Source organism: Etheostoma cragini, chromosome 5 (assembly GCF_013103735.1).
Source record: "Etheostoma cragini isolate CJK2018 chromosome 5, CSU_Ecrag_1.0, whole genome shotgun sequence".
In the NCBI taxonomy this organism is placed as follows: Eukaryota; Metazoa; Chordata; class Actinopteri; order Perciformes; family Percidae; genus Etheostoma; species Etheostoma cragini.
Window position 1 is genome coordinate 26,334,995 of NC_048411.1, and position 23,540 is coordinate 26,358,534.

Below are 23,540 nucleotides of genomic sequence, written 5' to 3' on the forward strand. Positions count from 1 at the left end.
TGAGAAATGTCCTCACTGTAATTATATATGCAGTATTTATAGGCCGACTACTGTACTTTGTGTGTAGTGCTAATGTCCACCACTATGTAAGAGGGGAACAGTGAAATGAGGCTTATCTCAGACCAACCCTGGGAAATTCTGGGTGGAGAAGTCAACAGGAAACACTCTTTCCTGTCTTATCAACCTTGGCTGATAAGCAAAGTACTACGCCTCATTTTCATTATCATTTAATTGAAAATAAACATGACATCTTTAGTGGCTACCTATGTTCAACATAAAGGTATCTAGTTTACAATTATATCAAACAGAAAAAGGAGCAAATGCCCACATTTGTGAAGTTGGAACCAGATCAAGTTTGGCATTTTTTCATGAACTTAGACAATGATTATGTTAGATGAATAGATTCACTTAGATGAATTGATTAATTAAAATAGTTTTTTTTTTGTCAATTGGGGGTTATGCATGTATGGTTACTTAAAGGAGAATTCGGCAAATCTTTCCGTTAATCTTGAGCGCTATAAATATGCATGTACTTCTGATTGGAAAAAAACCCAACCCAAATCGGTGCAAGCAACACGTAGTATCTGCAGCTATGTGTAGGAGCTTTCACTGAGCTAAAACAGCTGTTTTCGGGGCAAGTTTTAGAGTGCCTTTGTGTCTCTTAACAGACACGAACACGGACGCACTTAAAATGTCTGTGCAACATGATAAGGGCCCTTATGTGACAAAAATATGCTTTTTCAACTAAGACAAATTCACTTACCGGTACCCTGCCTTTATCCCGCCAGTAGCTAGCTCGCCCTGTTGGCTGCCGTCCTGATGTTCAGCCAGGCTTCTGTGATAATCATCATGCAGCAGTTCCGTGTGTATTTGTAGCTCATCCATTTTGTATGTTTCATTAATCTGATGTTGATGAGTAGAAGGCTTGTCAATTCGTGTGGTTGTTCCCTTAGCCGCGCTAATCCTTCCTTCTCAGAGCGATCTGCACACTGTTTACCTTTCACTGCTACACCGGGACTTTGGCGTGAGACTACAGCTATTCTTCTGTAACTCTAGCACTGTGCAAGCCACACACATCACTTTACAAGTAGTTACATAGTCACTGATCATAACCACTAGAGTGCTCAATTACCTACTTTTGAGAGGGAATAGAGCTGGCAGCTAAAAGGTAGCAGCTAACGGGGAGCTAGTCACCGGCAGGATATAGACAGGGTAGGAGAATTTAAACAGTGTCTGAGTTGAAAATGCATATTGTTGTCATGTGAGGGTCCTGTCCATGTTTCACAGACATTTTAATTGAATTTTTTGTCTGTTAAGAGGCACAAAGGCTCTCTAAAACTTTCCCTGACAACTACCGTTTTAGCTCAGTGGAAGCTCGTACACGTAGCTGCATATACTCTGTGTTTTCTGCATCCATTCAGGTTCTTTTTTTTTTTTTTGTCGAAAGTACGTGCATATTTATAGCGATCAAGATTAACGAAAATATTTGCCCTAATTCTCCTTTAAAAAACACATTCATCAGACACTATAGAAAAGAACTCTGTTTTAGGAGTTACAGCCCTGTTCTCTGTGGTGAATGTGACTCCTGAAACCTGAAAACACTACACATCTTTTCAGTGTGATCACACTTACAGATGGAGTGAGTGGCAGTGGTGTCTTCAGCAATCCTGCAGTAAAAAGTTGGACATCAGTATGTGAAGCGTCTGACTGACACCTGACAAATGTCAGTGTCAGGCTGCTCTTTGCTTTGCGATGCACATCTGAAAAACCCAGTAGAGGCATCTTGTCCTTGAGTGGAATCGCATTGTGGACAACCTGCTCCTCAGGTGCCATGTCATTCAGTGTTGTCATGAACAAAGCCGCTGGTCACTGTGGTGTGTGTGTGTGTGTGTGTGTGTGTGTGTGTGTGTGTGTGTGTGTGTGTGTGTGTGTGTGTGTGTGTGTGTGTGTGTGTGTGTGTGTGTGTGTGTGTGTGTGTGTGTGTGTGTGTGTGTGTGTGTGTGTGTGTGTGTGTGTGTGTGTGTGTGTGTGTGTGTGTGTGTGTGTGTGTGTGTGCACCACCACTCATCTCCCACACAGACAGGTGCTTGGAGATGAGCCCAAGCCGCCTCCTCTGTATCTCATTGGAGCTAATTAACTCCTTAGGACTTTATGATTGGGAGGATTGCTTGGGAGCACTGAACCCCATCCAATTAATTAAGAGCTAAACGGGCAGCGGTGCTCACCCCAAAGACTCCCCTGTCAACAAGTTGATTTTCAGCTTTTCTTTATTTTGCACGGGGGGCCCCTGTTGTTGGTTTACAAGCAGAATCCTTGTAATCAGTAGTCAGCGGGGCGATGGGGTGCCAGTTGTTGTTACAGAGCGGCCTGGCAGCGGCTCCGCTGTGCGATGAGCTCAAGGGACGTCTGTGTTTGACTCAGTCACCTGTCATGAATCACCTCCGTCAGCCTCGTCTATGCTCGTCTTGACAAGGTTTGAGCGTGTGTGTGTGTGTGTGTGTGTGTGTGCGCGTGCGTGCGTCCCCTGATGGACTTTGTGCTGACACTCTTTTGCTTTTTTGGTTTATCCAGGTCATCAAGGACCCGCCGCCACCTCCTCCACCGTCCCGTCCTCCACCACCTGTGAGTACATCGCTATAGCGTTGTCACAATGCCAGAATATTCAAATCAATGCCATGACATAAAAAGTGTGTGGCATTAAAGTATTTTGAAGAAATGATCATCAAACAAAGTCTCATACTGCACTGCATTATACCATGTTAAATATTTATAACACATTTGTTAATATAATATACTTGTTTTATAAAATTTCTTTAAAACATGTTTAAAAGAATATTTCCACAATTTTTGGAACTGGGTTTATTGACGTTTCCAAGAATGTGGTGAGAAAATTGTGTCCACTCACATGTTTTATTTTGTGTAGTGTATGAAGTTATAGAGCCAGGAAGCAATTAGCCTAGCTTAACCTAAACACTGTTAAAGCTGTTTCTTAAACTAAAACCACTGTGTGTAACTATTACATTTCTATTTGTGTACAATTTAAACAAGGTGCTTGTAGGTGTCTTAACTTTGGACAGATTCTAGTCAAAGTTTCATGTACTTTCAGTCTTAATGCTAAGCTAGGCTAATCACCTACTGGCCCAAGCGCTGTACTGCACAGACATGAGTGTGTTGGAGGTCTTGGATTCTTACTCTCTGAAAGAAAGTAAACAAATGTGTTTTCCAAAAATCTTAAGCTATTCTTTAAAAAAAAAAAAAAAAATTGAAAGGGAATTGCTGGTGTTACGTTGAGAACTTTAAAGGTGCCCTGAGACACATATTCCATAACTTTTTTGTAATGTCTGAAGTGTGGTTATAGAAAGCCTGCAGGAAGATTTAGTTTGATTTGTGCCAGTTCTCATTAATATTCAATGAGCTAAGCTGCTTGACTCTATTCAATGAGAGTCTGGCTATCAACATCCTTTACCCAGTGCAACTGGCGAGCTCATGAATAGTAGGCAAGGCAGCTTCATTTGTTTTACATTTCAGCAACAGGGCAATTCAAAGTGCAAAGTAGTAATGAGCTCAGGCAACATGACGTAAGACTGACCAGCTTTTGTAATTGGCCTGATTGCTCAACTTATTTAATTTCAGTGGCTAGAGCTGACAGGAGGTAGCAGTTCCTTTTCACATTAACGACATAACACAAACACATATGGACCTAACATATTTAAAAAAATTAAAACAACGTTTTGTCTGGCAGGGCACCTTTAATCTAATTTGTTGTTTTTAATGACTTTTTTTAATGTTGAAAAAGCCATTTGTCCTTACTGGAAAGTAATATCATAACATAATGCAAAAAAAGGTTTGGGTCTTTAATCAACACTAGATTTTAAGAGCTCCTTCAGGAAAACTTGATGTATCTGCAGAGGAATTAAATAATAATGAAGGAAATTAACTCATTATTTAGTTTAAATATTTCAAATTTCTTAAACCATGTGGAAAGAATTGACGCTTGTAGCAGAAGTAAGGACATGAGTGTCTCTTTCTTCCTAGACAAAATTACGTAAAGGAGTCTTTCCTGTTGAGATGTAGTACATTTAAATAATGATACATGGAAGTGAAAAAAATAGAACAGCAAGTGCACTTCCTTCCTTTTGTCTACTCCGAATGGTTAATAGATGTTGTCGTTTACAAGAATAAAGTTTGCACATGGCTCCAACTACAATACACATTATTTATAGTGTACATGAGTATGAGTCTTTAATTTCCCTTTTTCTTTTTAAGGAGCCAGAGGAGCTGCCCAAGAAGAAGTGGCCGACTGTGGATGCCTCCTACTATGGAGGAAGAGGAGCTGGAGGGATCAAACGCATGGAGGTCAGAGCCTAGATCTCATCCCCTGACATATTGCTTTCGGGAACATGAAACACTTTCATCGCAGCCACAAAGACTCAAAGTCTCTTCCATTGTGTTTGACACATGAATCACATTGAAGTCTTCGTGTAAAATGATTTGATCAGCAAATTGTTTAAACATTAGGGCAATCTTCTCTTATCAAATCTAACCAGCTAAAAAGAGCTGAAATCCTACAAAAGTCCCAGACAGCAGGAAGTGTCACATTTCTGACAGCTGGTATCCCTTAAACGTGCACCATGTTTAGAGGAAAACTGCTGACAGTCAGTGTTTTCTCTGAAGCTACAAGTTTGTTGAGTACACAGGCAGCAAGAGGAGGGACCGGCTGACGGACCGGCCGGCCCGCTGTCCTCGTCAGTCCACTGATGCCTCTGACATGACAGGCCCTGCCATCTCGTCCTTGGCCGTCCCGGCCTGATTGGATCAAGTCATTGCCACGATGAAGGATTGAGTGCGGCTGTCAGCTTGACATATCCACCTTACCCACTTCTCCTCTCCACCTCCCTCTTGTCAACTCCCCAACCTTGGCAGCCCCTTTGTTATCCGCCTCCTCCGAAGGGAATCCAGGTTTAAAGGCGAGCTCCCATCCTCCCCCTCGCTGTTTTACCCCCTGCTGTTTCTCAGCCCCGAGGAAGTTGGTAGCGTTGTAGATATTTCCAACCAGCCTCAGGGAGCTCCAATCTTTTGACTTTTTTTCCCCCACGAGTGTTGGTGAGTTGCAAGCATGGCTATCCCGTTGCTCCCTCCTATCTGCAGATTGATTCCCACCGACAGGCTCGTCTCCCCTTTTGAAGCCCCCCCCCCCCTGCGGATGGAGAACAATGTGCTTGTTAAGATCAACCTGCACTCTCCTCTTCATCCACATTTGAGACGTCATGCTGAGAAAACTGCTTGCACCTCCACCGATTTGCCGCTGCCAATATTTCAAACGCGTATTGAGCCGGCTGAGGTGACAACGTATCTTTTATTCATTGCAGCCTTCTCTTTTGTTGATGCGACAGGCCAGAGATGTATCCCAGAGATGATTCTGAAAAGCTGTTCTATATTGTCACGGCTTAACCTACAGCTTGAAAACTGTGTTGCTAATTAATCGCCTCTCCCCATTTATGTGAAGGTGGATTTTTTTTTTATCTCGTCCCTGCAACAGATGTGATGAATTCAATTAAGAAACAGGACAGCTTAACTAACACACAGGCCCACATTTACACACTTACACAATAACACATTATACCACATGCAAATGTGCTTATTAATAAAAGCAAAAACAGGTTTTCAGGTCATTTCATTTTCTCATGGATAATATAGGGATAGCAGTTGTCCAACTCCCTTTTTATTAGCATCTTATTTTATGTCTCCGGTACCGCTCCTCAATGGCTAAAAGGGTGTGCGGCCTCCTCTGCCTCATTATTGGCTGTTATGGATGATATTTAGTAGTTTATTTTTAATTAAGGGCTGCAGCAAATTATTTGAATGTGTGAAAATACTTCTATAACGTCCTCTATGGCTCTGAAGGAAGTTGAGGCTTGGGTTTTGCTTAAAGTCAGGATATATATAGCTCTGTGGCTTCAATTTCTTTTTCCTTTTTTTGTCTAGCTCTTGTTTGTTCCCCAATTCAATGAAAGTGAAATCCTACTTTGCTGCAGTACGGTTGCTTTACTGACATTTTATAAGCCAAAGTCCAAGTTGCTTAACTACTAGGTTCAGCACTAATGCAATTTTGATATTTTGTAAATTATGAACTTAAAAAAACTAAACAAAAAAACAGAATGAGCTATTTGTGTCTCTTCAACTGGTCCTGTGTTTGGTTTTTTACCTCTCCAGGTGCGCTGGGGCGAGAAGGGCTCGACCGAAGAGGGGGCCAGGCTGGAGAAAGCCAAGAATGCCATAGTGTCCATACCAGAGGATGTAGAGGAGCCAATGATCAAACGTCCCACTCCGAGAGCTGCCCCCACCTACCATCAAAACGAGAACAAATGGTACACTCCCATCAAGGTGAGCGTTACTACAGCCATGTACCTGCAACTGATTGGACTGAAGATGTTGGGGGTTTGTCTTTCAGTATGAATGTTTTTCAGTTCTCCTCCCTCTAACTTACAGTGTTTGTCATTTGATATATAATGTAACAGAATACTCAGGTCAGGTCAGGGGTCTACTAGACCAGCGCTTTAAAGCATTTAAAGTTGGTCTTCATTCATCACCTAAAAACTAGTAATTAGTCTTTTGAGCCTACAGTATATTACTCTTTGTTACAAAGAGTTAAAAAAACTTCAGTACTAACTCAAAATTTCATGTTGCCAAACTAAAATCTAATTTTTCTTTTTTTATCAGGGTCGTCTCGACGCTTTGTGGGCTCTGCTGGGGCGGCAGTATGACCGAGTTTCCCTCATGCGACCCACAGATTCAGACAAGGTAAGCCAGAGAAAAGAAACTATAATGCTTTCAGCTCTTGACACTTTTGTTCCCAGTGGAAAGATGTATTTGCAGGGGCGCCTAAAATACAAACCATGCAAATGTGCAGAGGCATACGAGATTGAATAAACATTGAAGTGTACGTGGGTGTTTTACTGTAGGGTGTGTGGGATGTATTTAATCAGTCAGAGTGTTGTGTTGCGTTTTTAGTTGCACAAACCTAAAGCCCGAAGGGCATGAGTCAAAATCACATCAGTGGTCAGCTGTGCAGTTGTTGTATTCAGGGATATAAATAGAGAATTCCCTGCATCTGTATGCGTGCATGGTCTTCTTCTTTTTTACTTTTTAATGTTGTTAACCCTTCTATAAAAGGCTCTAATAATGACTATTGTGATCCCTAGAATTACCAAATTTGAGAATGTTATACTTCTTAATCAATACAGTATTGAATTTCAGCTGTGGAGGTACAATAATCTGTGTACTGGCTCTTAGCACGGGAAGCTGCTGGCACGAGTTAAGCATTGTGTTGTTCTCTAACTGAGCCAAAGTGAGCTGCAGCTGCAAAGGCTCACCGAGGGAAACATGACAGGGACAACCTAATATGGTCAAACTCTTGACTTTTTTTTCAACATCCGTCAGAGAAAAGGAAGCATATTTGCTCCACAAACCGACACACTGAAACCTGACGCCCCGCAGGCGGTTAGGACAGCCCACTGCTCACAAACCGCCACCAAGTCAGATTTAACCAAATGTTCTTAGCTTTTTTTCAGCAGCAGTTGATCCAACAAGCCACAGCATCTGCTGTAGACACTGAGCTATATCTCAAAATGAATAACATACATTAGAATCAGTTTGCAGAAGGTGGAGCATTTAGATTTCTTTTTTTGGTAACCAGATTTCAGGCCAAGAAATAGATTCTCATGGGTCTCTTTTTATGTAGTCACTCCCACACATTTTTGTACTCTAGTTTGTTAAAGAAGGGAAGTATTGCAGAAGCTGTACAAGAAAACAACTGACTCATCTGAACATACATACCTACTGTATATATTTAGTCCCTGATGTCTTTTATTCACTGTGGTGAGCACTTCCTCTTTGAACAGCGGTCTGAGAAGTTTTTTTTTTTATTGGTTCACAGAATGATGTCAGACTTTAAAAGTCTCAAGTGGAATAACGTTAACTGCTCTGTAGAACATGGAAAAAAAACAAGGCGGTTGGCCAGCTGTGAGCCTGCCAGTTGCAACCCAGTGCTCTTTAAATAAAAAATAAAAACTCATAATGCCAGAAGATGCACTATAAAAAGGAAACATCATAAACAAATGCTAGGTCAATAGATGTCCAGATATTATGGTTAAAACTAGCTATATTTGACATAAATGCTAGTGCTTTTAGACATGTAGGTTGCATATTATGTAGTGGATGTAGTTGAGACTTTGCATATAATAACTGAAGTGCTGTCAACAGCAGTTATATGTAACCTAGACCTTTTAGAAAACTACAACTTTTTAACCGAAGCCACGGTCACCACGTTTAAACTTGGCTAGGAGTCAGCTAGATATCACTTGACCTACTTATCACATAATGGTTTCTTTGTTAGTCTTAAGTAATACCAGTGCAGGCCAGTTGTAAGTGTCCGTCGTGTGTGCTCTTTGTAAAGGCAAAAAGGACATAAGGATGTTGTGAGTTGGCTTCTCTGCCATGATAAATTGTTAACAAATGGGCTGGGGCTGTTTGTGTTGTGCCTTGAGGCCAGGGATTGACCAAGCCTGCATATTGTCCTGCAGTACGCTTTTTGGAAAGAGCTGTTTTCATGTTGAAATGACAACAAATCCCCTGCCCAATATTTAATACTCCAACTGAATTTTACTTTTAAGCAGAAAAGGGCAGAATTTGGAAATATAATGGCTGTTGCTCCCACAGTGTAAAAGATGGACGTTCCCACACACGAGGTCAGCCCATTTGCTCTGAGCAAACTGTTAGGAAATGTAGGAAACACAGTGAAGCCCACTGGTGAGTAAACACATTTGTGTCAAAGCACTCAGGATAGGACACATGTACGTGGAGTGTACAAGTCAGTGGAGTCCTCGGCACACCTGGCTCACTGCGTTCACATGCCGATCACTGCACCAAATCCCATTTTCAAGTCTTTGATAAAGATTGTATGCAGCGGACACGGACAATCAAAAAGGAGGTCACGGAGGCTGTGTGTAAGTGACGACTGAGTATTGGTAACAATTGTGTGAGTCATGATGTTTTTTTATTCCCCAATTAGTTTACTGTTGAATTTCAAGACCGTATTCCCATACAAGACAATAACAAATTCAAATAGTTTTTATAAAAGCATCTAAATTCTGATTTAGTTAATTAAGAAAGATTACATGTACTGTGACATTGATTTGATTCCGTTTGATTTAAATAATTTTAATTCTTGAGTTGCAACTGTACATAGATAGATTATAAAGTATCACTAAACGGATTCTAGTAGTATTAGTAATTAAAATCACAAAAACCTATACTGAAATTGTTTTGTAAAATGCTGTTTCCAAGATCAAGACTGAACTTTGAACTTTAGAAGGGTTGTACGATTATTTTGTAAGAAATGCCTTAAACGGTTTGCTTTACAAATTTTAATCAATTGTAGTTTTTAAAATCAACAAAGTCATCATATTATTTTACCCTACATCCTGATAACAGATATGTCAATCATTCAAAACTCCCTGGTGTAGATGCAGAGCATCAAACAAAGACTGTAAACTTATTGGACTGATGCAGACGTAATTGTCCAAATTAAGATTTTTATTGCAGTGGAAAATTAATCAGAACTGTCCTATGACATGTTGTAAACTTGGCTAAAGGCTCTGGCATTTAGTGCAGTTTTCATGTTCTCATGTTATGATGTTATAGACCTGATATCTGACTGGACACACTTCCCTGGACTAGTTTTTACCTGGACCGGTTCCACAAGTCCAGTTTTTACTCTATTTTTAAATATTGTATTTACATTAGTATCCCACTGTTGGGTTTCTTTCAACTATTACAGCTTTCTGTGTCAGTAATTGCCATTTTTCAATCTAAGCTTTTCGTTATTTTGTTATATATTCTTTTCTTATGTGCTACACTTTTTTTGTTCCTTGTCTTCTTAGAGACATGCATGTGATATTGGGCTGAACAGATACTTTTGACTTGATCAAAGTGAGAGGAGTCTGAACTGTCTGGTGGGAGGTTAGGTGTAGATGGCAGAGTGGGCAGCGGTGACGTGTATAAGGGAGAGGAGCAGCGGATGGAGGGCAGGGGAGGAAGGGCAGTGGTCTTTGATGGCAGACAGGAAACCACCAGGGTCATGAATTTTTCAGCGGTTGCATCCGCGGGGTTACAAGGACTCGTACAGGTGTAAGGAAGCAGGTTGTCACAGACATCTGTTCAGCACAGGGACCCGGGTGTCCATACCAGCCCCTCACCTCCCCCTCTCCTTGCCAAGCTTCTATCCTCACCCTTCTTACCTCCCTCAGTAGACTCCCTTCCTGACCCTCCCTCCCTCAGTGCTGCCCCCCGGAGCCAGACTGCTGGATTGTCAGCAGATGCAGAAGAGAGACAGAGAGACAGAAAATGAGAGTGAAACAGTTTTTTTTTTCTGGTCTCACATTTAGCGCCCGAGGGCCTTCAACACCAAAGGTAGAGTGGGGGTGGACACAGCTGCAGTGCCGAACTTGCCCCAGGCACAAATAAAGAGATCTAATGTGGTTTGACTGTGTTGTCGGTGAGACCGGGGAGCCAGGGAGGCACTTCAGAGCCAACTTAGCACAGCAACATCTGCCGCCAAGTTTTGCCAAGTATTGACTGGGGACAGTAGGTAGAGAAGGTGACAGAGAGGGGGGGGTGGGCTGTCTTATTCTGGAGCTCACTAAGGTTTTTTAAAGAGATGGTGGTGTGCATGTGTGTTCTCAGAAGTCCCCCCTCCACACCTTCACACTTTAGGTATTGTTTTCTAAAAGCAGCTGTCAACAAAATGTCCATCCGAGGTGTGCAATGACGGAGGCATCACCATACATTAGACCCTCTGTGTCCTCCTACAGAAGAAGACACACGCCAGAAATCGAGAACAGGAGTTGGAGTTCTTCTGAGTCCGTGTGGATTTCCATTTGTTCCTCTTGCTCGCATCTGTTCCTCACCAAGGGGATGTGTGGGCTGAGTATGCTGCTGTGTGGAGGATGATAGTATTATCTGATGGACCTTTATACGGTTGCTAAACCACGTGTGTTGTTGAGTTTATCTCAACATGTGTGTTTGGAAAGCCTCATTTGTGTGAAGTGTGGGCGCAGTGTGTGGTTGAGCGATAGAGAGAAAAAGTGATGTGGACTTTCTGAGCGCAAACAGGTGTTGGGGATCAGAGCAGAGAAAAAAACTGCTTTAAAGTTTGTCAAGTGGTAGTAATATGCACTGTAGGTTACTAGTTCAATATGGCGGAAGATCCCTGTAACAATTTGGCCACAATTAGCTCATTCACCATGCACGATCCAGCCATATACTAGCTTTTGATAGAGGACTCAAATAACAAAGGCGAGATTTCCCCCCTAAAATGCATCTAAGAAACTGTACAGATGAAGAATACATGTCAGGCTGTAAACTACAGTCGGAGAGGCAGCTTTCCACCTCTCTGTGTATCTTCTCCGCTCTTCCCTCAGCGGGATTATCTTTCCTTCTCCCTTCCATTTCTTGGTGTCCTGGCTGTGACAGCGTCTTAATTTAACAGCTGACGGTGCTGTGGGAGTGTTTAATTAAGTGACTGTAAGCAGAGGGACTCCACGGACCTGCTCTGGAAGAATTCCGTCAGATGGAGGGAGGAGAGATAAAAAGACGGATGTAAATAGGAGGTGTACGAGAAAAAAACGGGGGAAAAACAAGAGCAAGGCTGGCATAAGCCGAGTGCCATTAATGCTAGAGGTTACAGTCTGCTTGCCTGGCATGGCATTGCACGGCATGGCATGGCATAGTAGAGCTGTCCTTGGAGTTCACAATAATACAGCTCAGTGTTGTGCCGGTTCTCAGGGCTCAATTAGGGTGCTGCAAGGTGATTGCATGGAAATAGAGCCAATTAAAACATTACACTTGAAATTTGACAAAGACATTTGCTTTAAGTTTCAGTATTTGACTGGCATGAAGGTGCTACATGTAGCATTTTAACATCAGTTAATTTTGAGACATGAGTATAATTACTGTAGACAAAGAAGCTTGTGTCTAAGAAGATTCTTTGGCCTCTTCGCTGCATTTTCACATTGTTAGCAACCGGGTCACAATTTGCGGGTAATGTACTTCTAGTGCAAATGGAGCTCAAGGTTCTATTGGAGTTCTCTCAATGGTAGACGGTAGAGGAGTGAACAGTTGATGGGGAAAGATTTCATTTACAATTAAAGGCGCGATGGCCCGATGGTTAGCACTGTGGCCTCACAGCAAGAAGATACCCTGGTTGTCCCGTGCCTTTAAGTGTGGAGTTTGGGGGGGGGTTTTCTCTGTGTCCCCCACCGCTAAAAACATGTTCCCCTCCCTGGCTATGTGATGAGCGCCTGCGTCATGGGTGCTACACATTGATGGTGGTAGAGAGCAGTCCATTGACATTGAAAGTCCTCTGTTTGACTGATTCGTCCACCCCGACATCCCCCCTACGTGGACTTTTATTGTGGACTCAACCATATTTGTGATATGTTTAAAACATTTGAAACGTAACTGAGAATGCAGTTTAGTTGTCTGGGAATGCCATTTTAGGAGACTGAGCTACCTGAAAGCAACATATTTACTGAATAAATTATTGTCCAACTATTTGACAAGCAAAAACAAATGCAATGTTTTATATATATGATGGCTATACAAAGATTTAAATTCTAGATGAATGTTTTTTTTGGAAGGCAACATGTTTGCCATTTAAAGAGCAAAGTATCACTGATCTGTTACGATACTGTACAAACATACTGGATGATTAATATCACCAGTAGCAGAGTAGCTAAACCCAACTCACTATACCACTGAATGAGATTTAGATACAGATTTAAATATTGGACTACAGCCATGCCATAGGATCAGCAGTACACTGGCTAGCATGGTTGTACTGGTGTATCAGTATGTACTAAGCAGGCTGGTCACATGGAAATGATCCAAGAGAGGAAATGGCTGCCTCACACATCAGGCAGGCTGATTATTGTATGAGAGATACAACAAAGACCCATTTAGATAATGCAATAAGTGAAATATCTGTGATAGCCACAGAATCCTAAACAACAGTGAGAATGGTTGAACATTTTGCTCCATAGTGATTTTTAAATATTGAATAATTGATTTAACAGGCGTTTAGTATTACATAATATATATATATATATATATTATATATATATATGTATATGTATATATATATATATATATATATATATATATGTATATGTATATATGTGTGTGTATATATATATATATATATGTATATATGTGTGTGTATATATATATATATATATATATATATGTGTATATGTATATATATATATATGTATATGTGTAAAAGAAAACGTAAACAGATGCACACATGTACTCATTCTTTCACGCTTCCTCTTGTCGCATAACAATGCCACACTGAGAATGGTGAGAACATCTTTCTTGAAACTAATAAAAAGCCGTCAAACTGTATTGTTCAGTGTTAAAAAACAACCTAAGAAGAGCCAAAAGATGACACATTCTTAAAGGTTTTCGGCATTACAGGAGGCCCACGTTTTGCTCTTTCCACAGCCGTTGAAAGGAATATTTTGGTACCTAAACGTCTGAGTAGACAATATGCTAATTTGGTACTAATATATGCCTAAAGAAAGAGCTGCAGCGCTAATGAAGAATAAACACACGGCGATATATGCAGGAGGACTTCTACATGTCATAAGTACGGATGCTTCGCATCACAAAGATAAATACCTCATTGAAACAAATGTAACACTCAATTTCACAATAAAAGGATTTAATCGAAAGTAAACAACCTGGCAAATGACATTAAGATGAAACGAACCCCTAGATCAGAGAGCATGAGATTTCCTAATTAACAGGGGTAATTGGAATAAAACCAGACCGTCGCAAATAATGAAGCGTTGGTTGAAGAGATGAGGCTGCAGTGGAAAAGGCTGAAGTTGACTCTGAAAAACAAAGCTCAAAATAACAATCAGATGTTACTCATGCTTGACATTTAACCCCATCCTCACATTTATCTCTCCATGCTGGGGGGGAGGGATTTATTTAGTTTTGTGTTATTGTTTTTTTGTCTTTGTTGCATTGCATATGTGTTGTGGGAGTTTTATTCAAGAGGGAGTTGGACAACTGGGTTAATAGCTTGTTGCCGCTGTAAAATATAACAATTCAGCGCAGGGGTTTGTCACTTTTTAGCCAAGAAATATCATTTAAGTTGAGTAGTATTTGTAAACTACCCCTGGATTTTCTAAGCATGTTAAAGTTCCTAGCTGCTGCTTAGTCTTATTGGTCCTGGTGGCTCATTGCTAATTCAAGCATCCCGGTTATTCTATCTTTTCAAACAAATCTCCATCACTAATAATATGACATACATATAACATCAATTTGAATAGTTTAGCACTTTAAAATACAAATTCTGTGGATTTATAACCATGGATACACTACAACCGTTCACACTAAGGCATTCTTCAGATACATTCAGTGTAAAAATGTCAAATTTTGTCAAAAACAATTTCTTTAAAAGAAACACTAAAATAACAATCCTTTGACCTCCACTTGGGCTAGTAAGTCATCAATGCCACATTTTCTTAAGTATTCTTAATTAACTATTTTTAGGGCCAGAGAGCCGACAGCGGCAAAGGCCCTATTGAAACTGAAGGAATTATTATGATTATTATGGCAAATAAATTGCCTTTTTGAGGGGGTTTACATATTCATAAACAAACCAAAATTGGCAGTTGCATCAAGTCTGTGAAAAATTAAGATATTTTGAGGGTTTTGGGAATAGGCACACAAAAGGGCTTGCTAGCACCCCCTATAAAATTAAAAGAATTGAGCCCCTGCAGTACGTTTAACGTAGACTAACGAACCTTTGTACACATATGCAACACGTCAATACATACAAAGAAGCTCATTGTAGCCATACACTAAACCCAACAGGAAGTCTGCCATTTGGAATTGAAAGTTTGAAATTAGTGTGATTTAGGCCATTTCCACGTCGTACTGTATCAAACTCCTCAAGAGATTTCAATTGATGGACTTCATATTTGGTCTGTACCATCTCAACACCTTAAAGATGAAAATGTATTAAAGAAACTTTTTATCAAACGTTGTGGACGGTGCGGCCATTTTGAGTGTTTAGCGATGAATGAGAAAGTGGCTTGAACTACAGTGTACATTGTCATATCTGCTTGAAATTTCAACAGGAACAAGAAATCATCCTTATATGATAAACATAATCCGATTTACATGAAATTTAGAGTGTGTGTGGTCTACTTGTGATACTGAGTTGCCAACTATCGCTCCTTTCATAACATTTAAACCATTTAAGGTAGTCTTGTATGAGGTGTCATTAAACTCAGTAGAGTTCCTTTTTGAATGGTGATGGTTTAACCCGCCCCTATGTAATAGCCACGCCCCATTTCATAACCAATTACCCGTTTAATGTAGAGTGTTGTGTGAGGTATCCATTAACTTAGCATTGAGTTTCCTTTTCATTGGTGATTTGCCATGCACCATACGATTAAGCCACGCCCCCTTTAAAAACTAATGACCATTTTCTTGTAAACTATTGTGTGAGGTATCATTGAACTCAACAGAGAGTTCCGTTTTCATTGGTCATGGTTCGCCCCCTATGGTTTAGCCACACCCCCTTCATAGCTAATGAACTGTATGACGTAGAGTCTTGTGTGAGGTATCATTGAACTTGGAAGGGAGTACCCTTTTCATTGGAGACGATTTGCAGTGTCTGAGTCCCGCGCAAATGCACGGTCGCAAGGAGCGGCATCCGCCAGTAAACCCGGTGCTTGAAAAGGCGCTAGGGCACGTCCAATGCTGCTTGCAGCTTTAATTATCTCAGTTTCCTGTTTAAACATTGTTCAAGCCATGTCATGTAATTTTCTACAGCCAATTTGTAAAATAAAGTGCAATGCAAAAAAGTTATCCTTACTAATTTAGCCTACAGTATTTTTGACAATCTTATTGTTCTTAACCACTACCAGTAAATTGAGATTATCTTCCCATAAAATAAAAATCTTAAACATCAGGTTTCATTTTCTCGATATGTAGTGCAGTGATCTGCTTTATATTGCAGTTATATGTGTCCTGTTCTCGCAACTTGGAGCTGTTTTTACATGATCTAGTAGATAAAGCAGCAGTAGTGGTGGCAGTGGGCTGTGCGGGGAAGCGGCAAGCCCTGGGCCTCATTAGTCCTATCAGTGGACGGCCTTGTTAGCCCTAACAAGTAGCCAGCTGACAGCTCCATTCAGCCGCCGCTCCCCCACAAGAGAAGTGACAGCTTTAACTATTGCGGAGAGCACCGCCGATTTATGAGCCGCGCCCGTGCTCTCTTAACCAGATTAGTTCTTTTTACATTAACCGAGGAAAAGTAGGGCAGATGTCTGTATGACTGGTTGTAAATTTGATAATGACCGCCATGTTAAACCCCCCCCATCCTCACCTCCTCATCCATGCCCCAGCACAGCAACTCTGTGTGTGTGTGTGACCAGGAAACTAATTGTTGGTGGTGGCTGGTTGGAGCAGTAAAGTAAAAAGTAACCTAATGTGGGGAAAAGAAAAAAATTATGTGAAAATGATTAGTGAGATATCACAACCAAATCCCTTCTAGATGTTCCCAGATTTCTCAGAATCTCAGGCTTCACTTAAAAACAACCATTTGAAACACTTTCTTTTCAGAATGCATTCAAATGTAGTTCACAAATTGTTAACACTCCAATTTTATTTAAATAGTTATTTCATAAGCAGTTAGTTTTACTGAAAATGTCATTGAACTATAAAGTATGTTATTCAAAGATCTCCCAACCTTTTTGTACACATTGAACACACACATATATTTTACAGCCCAGAAATAAAACGTTCGCTGTCATTAAAAAGATACAAATATGAGAAAACAGGTTCTTTTATTTCCAAGGTTTTACGTTGTTTTTTAAAATTAATATTATATAATTGAATTTACAACAAAAGCAAATCCGTTTTTTGCAAGCAACATCTCACCCAACAAACAAAATAAATCACAACAAGCTGTTTGTTGGACATTTTAATATCCTTCCAGATTTAATGCAATTTATCTGCATGTGAAGATTTTGACTCTGATCTCTCCTTGGTCAGTTTTGGATTAGTTCTTGTTTTTCTCTTTCCTCTAAATCTCATTCTGCAGTGAAATCCACTTTGAACACACCTTTAGTCTCTCGCCTACACAAGCATTTTGCGAGTCAATCAAGTATTTTTCAATGCTGTTGTTCCTTGGTGGTGTTTTTTCTTTTTTTTGGGGGGTGGAGACTGCCCTTTTCCTCTCCATTAACTGATCGGTGTTGTTGTATTTGGGTGGCCGGGGCTGGTACCTGCACCCAGTACCCCGCCTTCACTTTTGCCCCCTTTTGCTGATACAATCTAAACTGATGTCCTGCCGGTGCCTTTTTTCCTAGAACCCCTCAGACTGGTTGGAACGGTGGCGGTGTCGCCGTGTGCCGAGCCTTTTCTTCATCACCTATTAAAATCAAAGCCTCGTCGTTTGGCTAGGACCGCTGGGATCTTGGCTTTAATTAAATTACATTATTGTTAACGTCAGCTTTGCAGAGGCCGGCTCTGTCGCGTGCACTTTGCCCTCCTCCTCTCTGGCTCACCTCCTGCCAGACATATAGAGGAGGAGGGAGGAGGAGGAGGGGAGGAGGGGCTGAGGATCACACATACATGCAGTAATGTATTCCAATGCCTCCCCCCTTCCTCTCCTCCCATCGATTTGAATTTTTAAAAAGATGGAAGCAGGGAGTCATGTTATGCAGGGAATATGTTCACAGTGAATATTCAATTAGCCTGCTTTGTATTTTGTATATGTGAATGTAATGATGTGACAATGGTGGCTAATATGTGGTGAAGGTCCCTCGCATTAAGACATGTCATATGATCCGCTCTAAAATGTCTGCGCTTGATCACAGACGTGTGTTATGAATAAACATGTAAACATGTGAACCTCAGATTGTAATTTTCATACGGATTCAACAACATGACCATTTCTTTCTTTTTTTTACTTTAATCCTAAAGCTTTACTATCAATGACAATGTTATAAATGTAGCTAGTATCACAATTTTAATACATCTCTATAATATTCTATAAAATTCTGGTTTTGTCTGCAAAACCCTGCCATGCAGGTTTATTATGAATATAATTATTCCTAAACTACGTAAATTTCTCCCCACCGAGCCTCTCTCCTCCACTGTGAACAGAGAAGTGAAGTGTCACTAACGTGGCTCTATTCATTGGTTTCCATCTGACCCTCTCTCTGCTGTTGTCCTGTTGCTACTCTAAAGCTGGTGGCTGATAAAACTCTTACAGGTCACTCGCTTCCTTGTCTTGCATAGGGTCTTGATAGTCCACACAGCATTCCGGGATGGTAGCAATACGTGCGCTGGTTTATTGGCTGAACCAGTCACAATCGTCTTGCAAAATAGCCTCGGGAAGGAAATTGTTCTGGTGGAACATGTGTATGTACAAAGGTTGTTTTAGTTGTGCAACAGAAAACTCAGATTTGACAGATAGTCTAGCTAGCTGACGCGCATTTGCCCGGCATTCAGACACTGCAAATCGTCACCAATGAAAAGGGTACTCCTTTCCAAGTTCAATGATACCTCACACAAGACTCTACGTCATACAGTTCATTAGCTATGAAAGGGGGCATCGCTTCTGAAAGGTTTTTGAAGAATCAAAGCTTAGTATTGCAGAGGAACTGATCTATATATCTGACTTTTGTATTACAATATTCATTCAACTATTTAGTTATATTGATATACCATGGTACTGCAAATGAATGGCAAATGAAACAGTAATCGGATTGATGTAATTAATGCTGAAGGTCTCCACTATTTTTGCTTAATGCAAAATGTGTAAATGAAAAGATAGGTGCTTCCATGAATCAAATGCCAATATCTGATTGGTAGCTGAGGTGATAAGCCAGCCTTATCTTTAAGAATCTTGTGATCAGTTTAGTTAACAAATGTCAGTCTGTTCAATAACCACACCCATTAAATCAGTGCAACATTTGCAAGGTAAATATGGATTTTATCTTTTCAGAATTGATAAGTGATCTTGTAGATCACTTGTGAACAAAATGGCCCGACATTGTTAACCAATTAATTCAGTTATTTAATTTATTATTTTACCTTGTTTTTTGAGGAAAGTCATTAACTACAGGTTCTTAGTTCTCTTCTTCTCAATGGCGGCCTGACAAGTGGCCAAAACTCTGAGAGGAAGGGAAGGGGGGCTTGAAAATGAAATACATTAGACATACACAGAGTTTAAAAATGGCACTCACCCCGAGGTCTTTGCTCTTCTAGTATCTTTTGGGACATTTTTTTGTCTTTACCCAAAGGTGACAAATGGATCTAAACTTTAAGTCTTGAGCAGTCATATTCTCAACACTCAAGATATTTGTTTTTGAATGATGTTTCTACTGTAGTTGGATCCATAAAAGAGGATTAACGACTTACTGTCACGCAACTGAAGTGACTGGTCATGGTTAAGACATGCGTTAGCAAACACATTTGAAATCAGACAAACATTTTGACATCTATCTCAATAACGCTGAGCCAAGCCGATCTTTCATGTGTTTCCTGTTGGGTTTTGAGGTTTTTTTTGTTACCAAAGCTCCCTTAGATGCTAATTGTATCAGTTTGGATCGGCCTCCAGTGACCATTTAAGTGAATTAGCCGCGTCCCTGTCAGCTGCTGTGAAAGGGTCACTCCTCGTCCAATAACTGGCTCCACCTCGTTAACTCCTTCAACGCCAGGCCTTTGCAATTTTTTGAACATGAGCTTAATTACGCTAATGAGCTTAAGCATGCAAATGGCCTAAACTCTTTCATCCTAAACTGTAGGCTCAACAGCTATTTAAAGACGTTTCCATTCCAATTTGACACTGATTAATTTTGTGTTAAGTGACCTCAGCTAAGAGAGAAAAAAGCCTCTGAGAGATTCCGTTGCTTCCTGATTTTACCTCTTGACACATGATTGTAATTATATGTATATAGAGAATAAAAAGTACCTAATTATTTCTTTGTAATGTCTCGTGGCTGAAAGGAAAGTCACAATCCGTTAAAAAACGCATCAGCAGCTCTGCGGTGGATTGGAAAAGTGGATTTTATTTACTGAAAACAATCTCTGTGTGACCCTTCACTCTATATCCTGTGATTTATAGAGACGTCTTCTTTAAGGATGCTGCTGAATGTTTTTTTTCCTTGTCATTCCGGGGTTGAATTCTTCATACATGTGAGAATGTATGAACAGGTGCCTGAGTATCCCATGAATAAATTACATTGTTTCATAATTGATTTGAGAGAAAAGATGCAGATGTGACAATAGTTGGCGAAACGGCCCATTGGCTAATTGAAAACATTCTTGAAGGGGTTCCAGATGTAGTTGTCCTTTCTTTTTTCCCATGTCCCACCTCATGAAATAACCCTTATTATGGTTATTTTTTTCAACTTTTCTACAGAATCAAGTATTCGACTTGATATACTTTGATTCACTTGTCTCTCAGTCTCATTGGTCTCACCTCGTCCATGCGCACCGCACCGTACACCTTCTTTGAAGAAGACGGCAATTTTACCGCCTATTTTATCAATATGTCATTTATCATTATAATAGATGTATCTGATGTTAATGACGATAGTTTATAAAACAGCTTATTAACCTTAATGACAGTGTGATTTTTTACAATTGATAGGTTGTCTCACCTTCAATTATACTGAGTAATGATGATACATATTTAATTAATGCTTAAGTGCTCAAATGGCTTTTTTCATGGCTGTACAGTGACTTGCCAGTGCAGCTTCACTTGCGGCTTCCTTTAATGTTTGTTGTTTATTTATATTTCTGTATGTTTGGGCCTCAACAGCAGATACTCGCCCAGAGGCAGTCTCAGGTTAGAGATGCAAAGGATACAAATAATAGGAAATTGTGGCATAATACTGTTCATGCAACTTGAAACCTTATTAAACAATTATTCATCTTAAAGCGGTGTTTGCTGATGAACTCCCAAAAAAGATGACGCTGTTATAGAAGTGTGGTAACAAAACAAAAAGTATGTTTGTTCCCGAGTCGTCCCTTTGCTTCTCTGCGGTGCATCTGTCTGTTTATCTGTGTCTAAGCGAATGCCTCGAAAGTGCCATTCAATCCCACTCTTTGGGAGCACAGATGCACATTCAGTCCTGTGTTCTCTGCAGTCTTAATAGTGTTAACCCGTCAGCTGTCCCCAAACTGAGGACACAAGCGTCTCCAGTGTTTTCGCCACTAAGCCGGATTTTCACTCTTTCCCTGCGAGCAAGTAGCCAACAGAACTTCCACTCGCTTCTGCTCGTCTTCCATCCTCCTCCTCTCTGTTCTCTCTCTCTCTGTATTTCCTGCTGACGGCTGCTGTCTTTGACAAAAAGCAACTCCAGATGATTTAATTTTATGTGTTGTATGTTGTATGTAAAGCTGGGAAACATATCAATATTATATCGATATTGGGATATGAGACTAGATATCGTCTTAGATTTTGGATATCGTAATATTGTAATGGAACATAAGTGGTGTCTTTTCTTGGTTTTAAAGGCTACATTACAGTAAAGTGATGTCATTTTCTGAACTTGTCAGACTGTTGTAACTGTTCTATTATTTGCTTTTACCCACTTACTCATTATTTCCACATTACTAATGATTATTTTTCAAAAATCTCATTGTGTAAATATTTTGTGAAAGCCCCAACAGTCAACACTACAATATTGTTGCGGTATTGATATTGAGGTATTTGGTCAATAATATCGTGATATTTGATTCTCTCCATATTACCCAGCCCTAGTTTAATAGTTTTTTTTGGTCACAGAAAGTAATTTCTTAGGCTGTGTTAGCCAGAGCAAGGAAGAACGTTCTGTATGGTTGCTTTTGTTTAGACACCATTGAAAATGTTAGATCTTTTGCTTTTTTTGTTAAATGAAAAATAAAAAAAATTCTTTAATTCATATTTATTAAGTAAGAAATATAAAAACTACAGTTTTGTGCCCTAATTGAGGTACTGAATAGGCACAGCATTTTAAATGATATGTAGCAAAATATCAGACCTTTTTATTAAGTTTTATTTGAGTGTTTCTTTCTTCATCATGAGATTATTTATGTGTGTAAACTTCTTTCTCAAATGCTTGAGAATTATGAATACTCTGATGAAACTTGGCTGCACTCAAAATTCTTTCTTACTTACTTTCTCTCATCTCCTTTTATCACACACTGTCACAACTTCCTGTCTCATGTCTTTGCCCTCGTCCCCCTCTTCTCGCCTGCCCCTCTCTCTGTCTTTCTCCTCCACTGTACATCTCTATCACCCCCTTTGTCTGCTGCCTTGGCGTCTGACTTTGTCCTCCACTGCGTCTTTAACACTCCCTCTCCGTCTCCATCCCTCTCTGTCCATTCACATTGGGACGAGGGGCGCTGGGCGCCTCTGACAGTGCTCCTAATTAAGACGTAAAACTGTGGGCAGCAGGTTTCTGAAGGTTACACTGTCTATACCACAGGAAGTGATAAAGAATGGAGTCACTGATGACATGTGACGTTTTCACCGGGGATGATGCAAACCGCTGCTAATGAAGCTGGGGCAAGGGAGGAGAAAGCAAAGGGGACAGGGGGCCTCTGTGTGTGTGTGTGTGTGCGCGTGTGTGTGTGTGGGTGTGTGTGTGTGTGTAGGTTTTGCTCTATAGGCGTTTGGGATTTCAGGGCAGAATATTTGAGTCAATTAGACAGATCGAGTTGCTGCCCTACACTTAAACTGATATATCCGTTTTCTCATACGGTATATCTGAAAGTCCCACTGTCTACTGCTCTTATGATGTAAGTTCATTCTTATGGCTGAGTGATAATTTGCAATTAACAGGCTTTCACCGGGATCATTTGATGATGTGATCATAGTTTACAAAATTCAGTTTTTCAAGTTCATGATTACAACGTAGTACATTTGTCAAAGAAATTGCAGAACAACATAGTTATCACAGTGCACATAAAGAGATTTATTTTTGTATAGATATTGTGGTTAAATGTATGTATGTATATGATAGTGGAAAAATAGTCTTTACAATATAGTGAATAGAACTGGGTAAGTTGTATATAAATGCTTGGTCAGAATCGTGTTTACTAATTCTTCAAACTGATATTTCCTGATATAAATTATGGAAACTTAAATTAACTTTCAGATACAATTAGGCAGTTTTCTTAATTTAACACTAATGCAGTTTGGTATTTTTTTAGTTTTAGATAAAACATTTAGATCACATTTAGATCTGACAAAGAGCTGAAATGTTTGTCCATTTAAATACATACATGTGTGGGTGAGAAGCTCAGTCATCCGAGAGGAGCTCGGAGTAGAGGCGCTGCTCCTTCGCGTCGAAAGGAGCCAGTTGAGGTGGTTTGGGCATCTGGTAAGGATGCCTCCTGGGCACCTCCCTAAGGAGGTGTTCCAGGCACGTCCAACTGGGAGGAGTCCTTGGGGAAGATTC

The 23,540-nt window shown here is 40.3% G+C and overlaps 1 protein-coding gene across 1 annotated transcript in view; it reads left to right on the forward strand.

Moving 5' to 3' along the window:
• antxr2a (ANTXR cell adhesion molecule 2a) overlaps positions 1-23,540 on the forward strand; it is a 79,989-nt gene that overhangs the window by 34,156 nt on the left and 22,293 nt on the right. The window contains exons 13-16 of the mRNA XM_034872899.1: positions 2,572-2,622; positions 4,267-4,356; positions 6,214-6,384; positions 6,721-6,801. Of these exons, the coding sequence (XP_034728790.1) occupies positions 2,572-2,622; positions 4,267-4,356; positions 6,214-6,384; positions 6,721-6,801 (393 nt within the window). The remainder of the gene's footprint in view (positions 1-2,571; positions 2,623-4,266; positions 4,357-6,213; positions 6,385-6,720; positions 6,802-23,540) is intronic.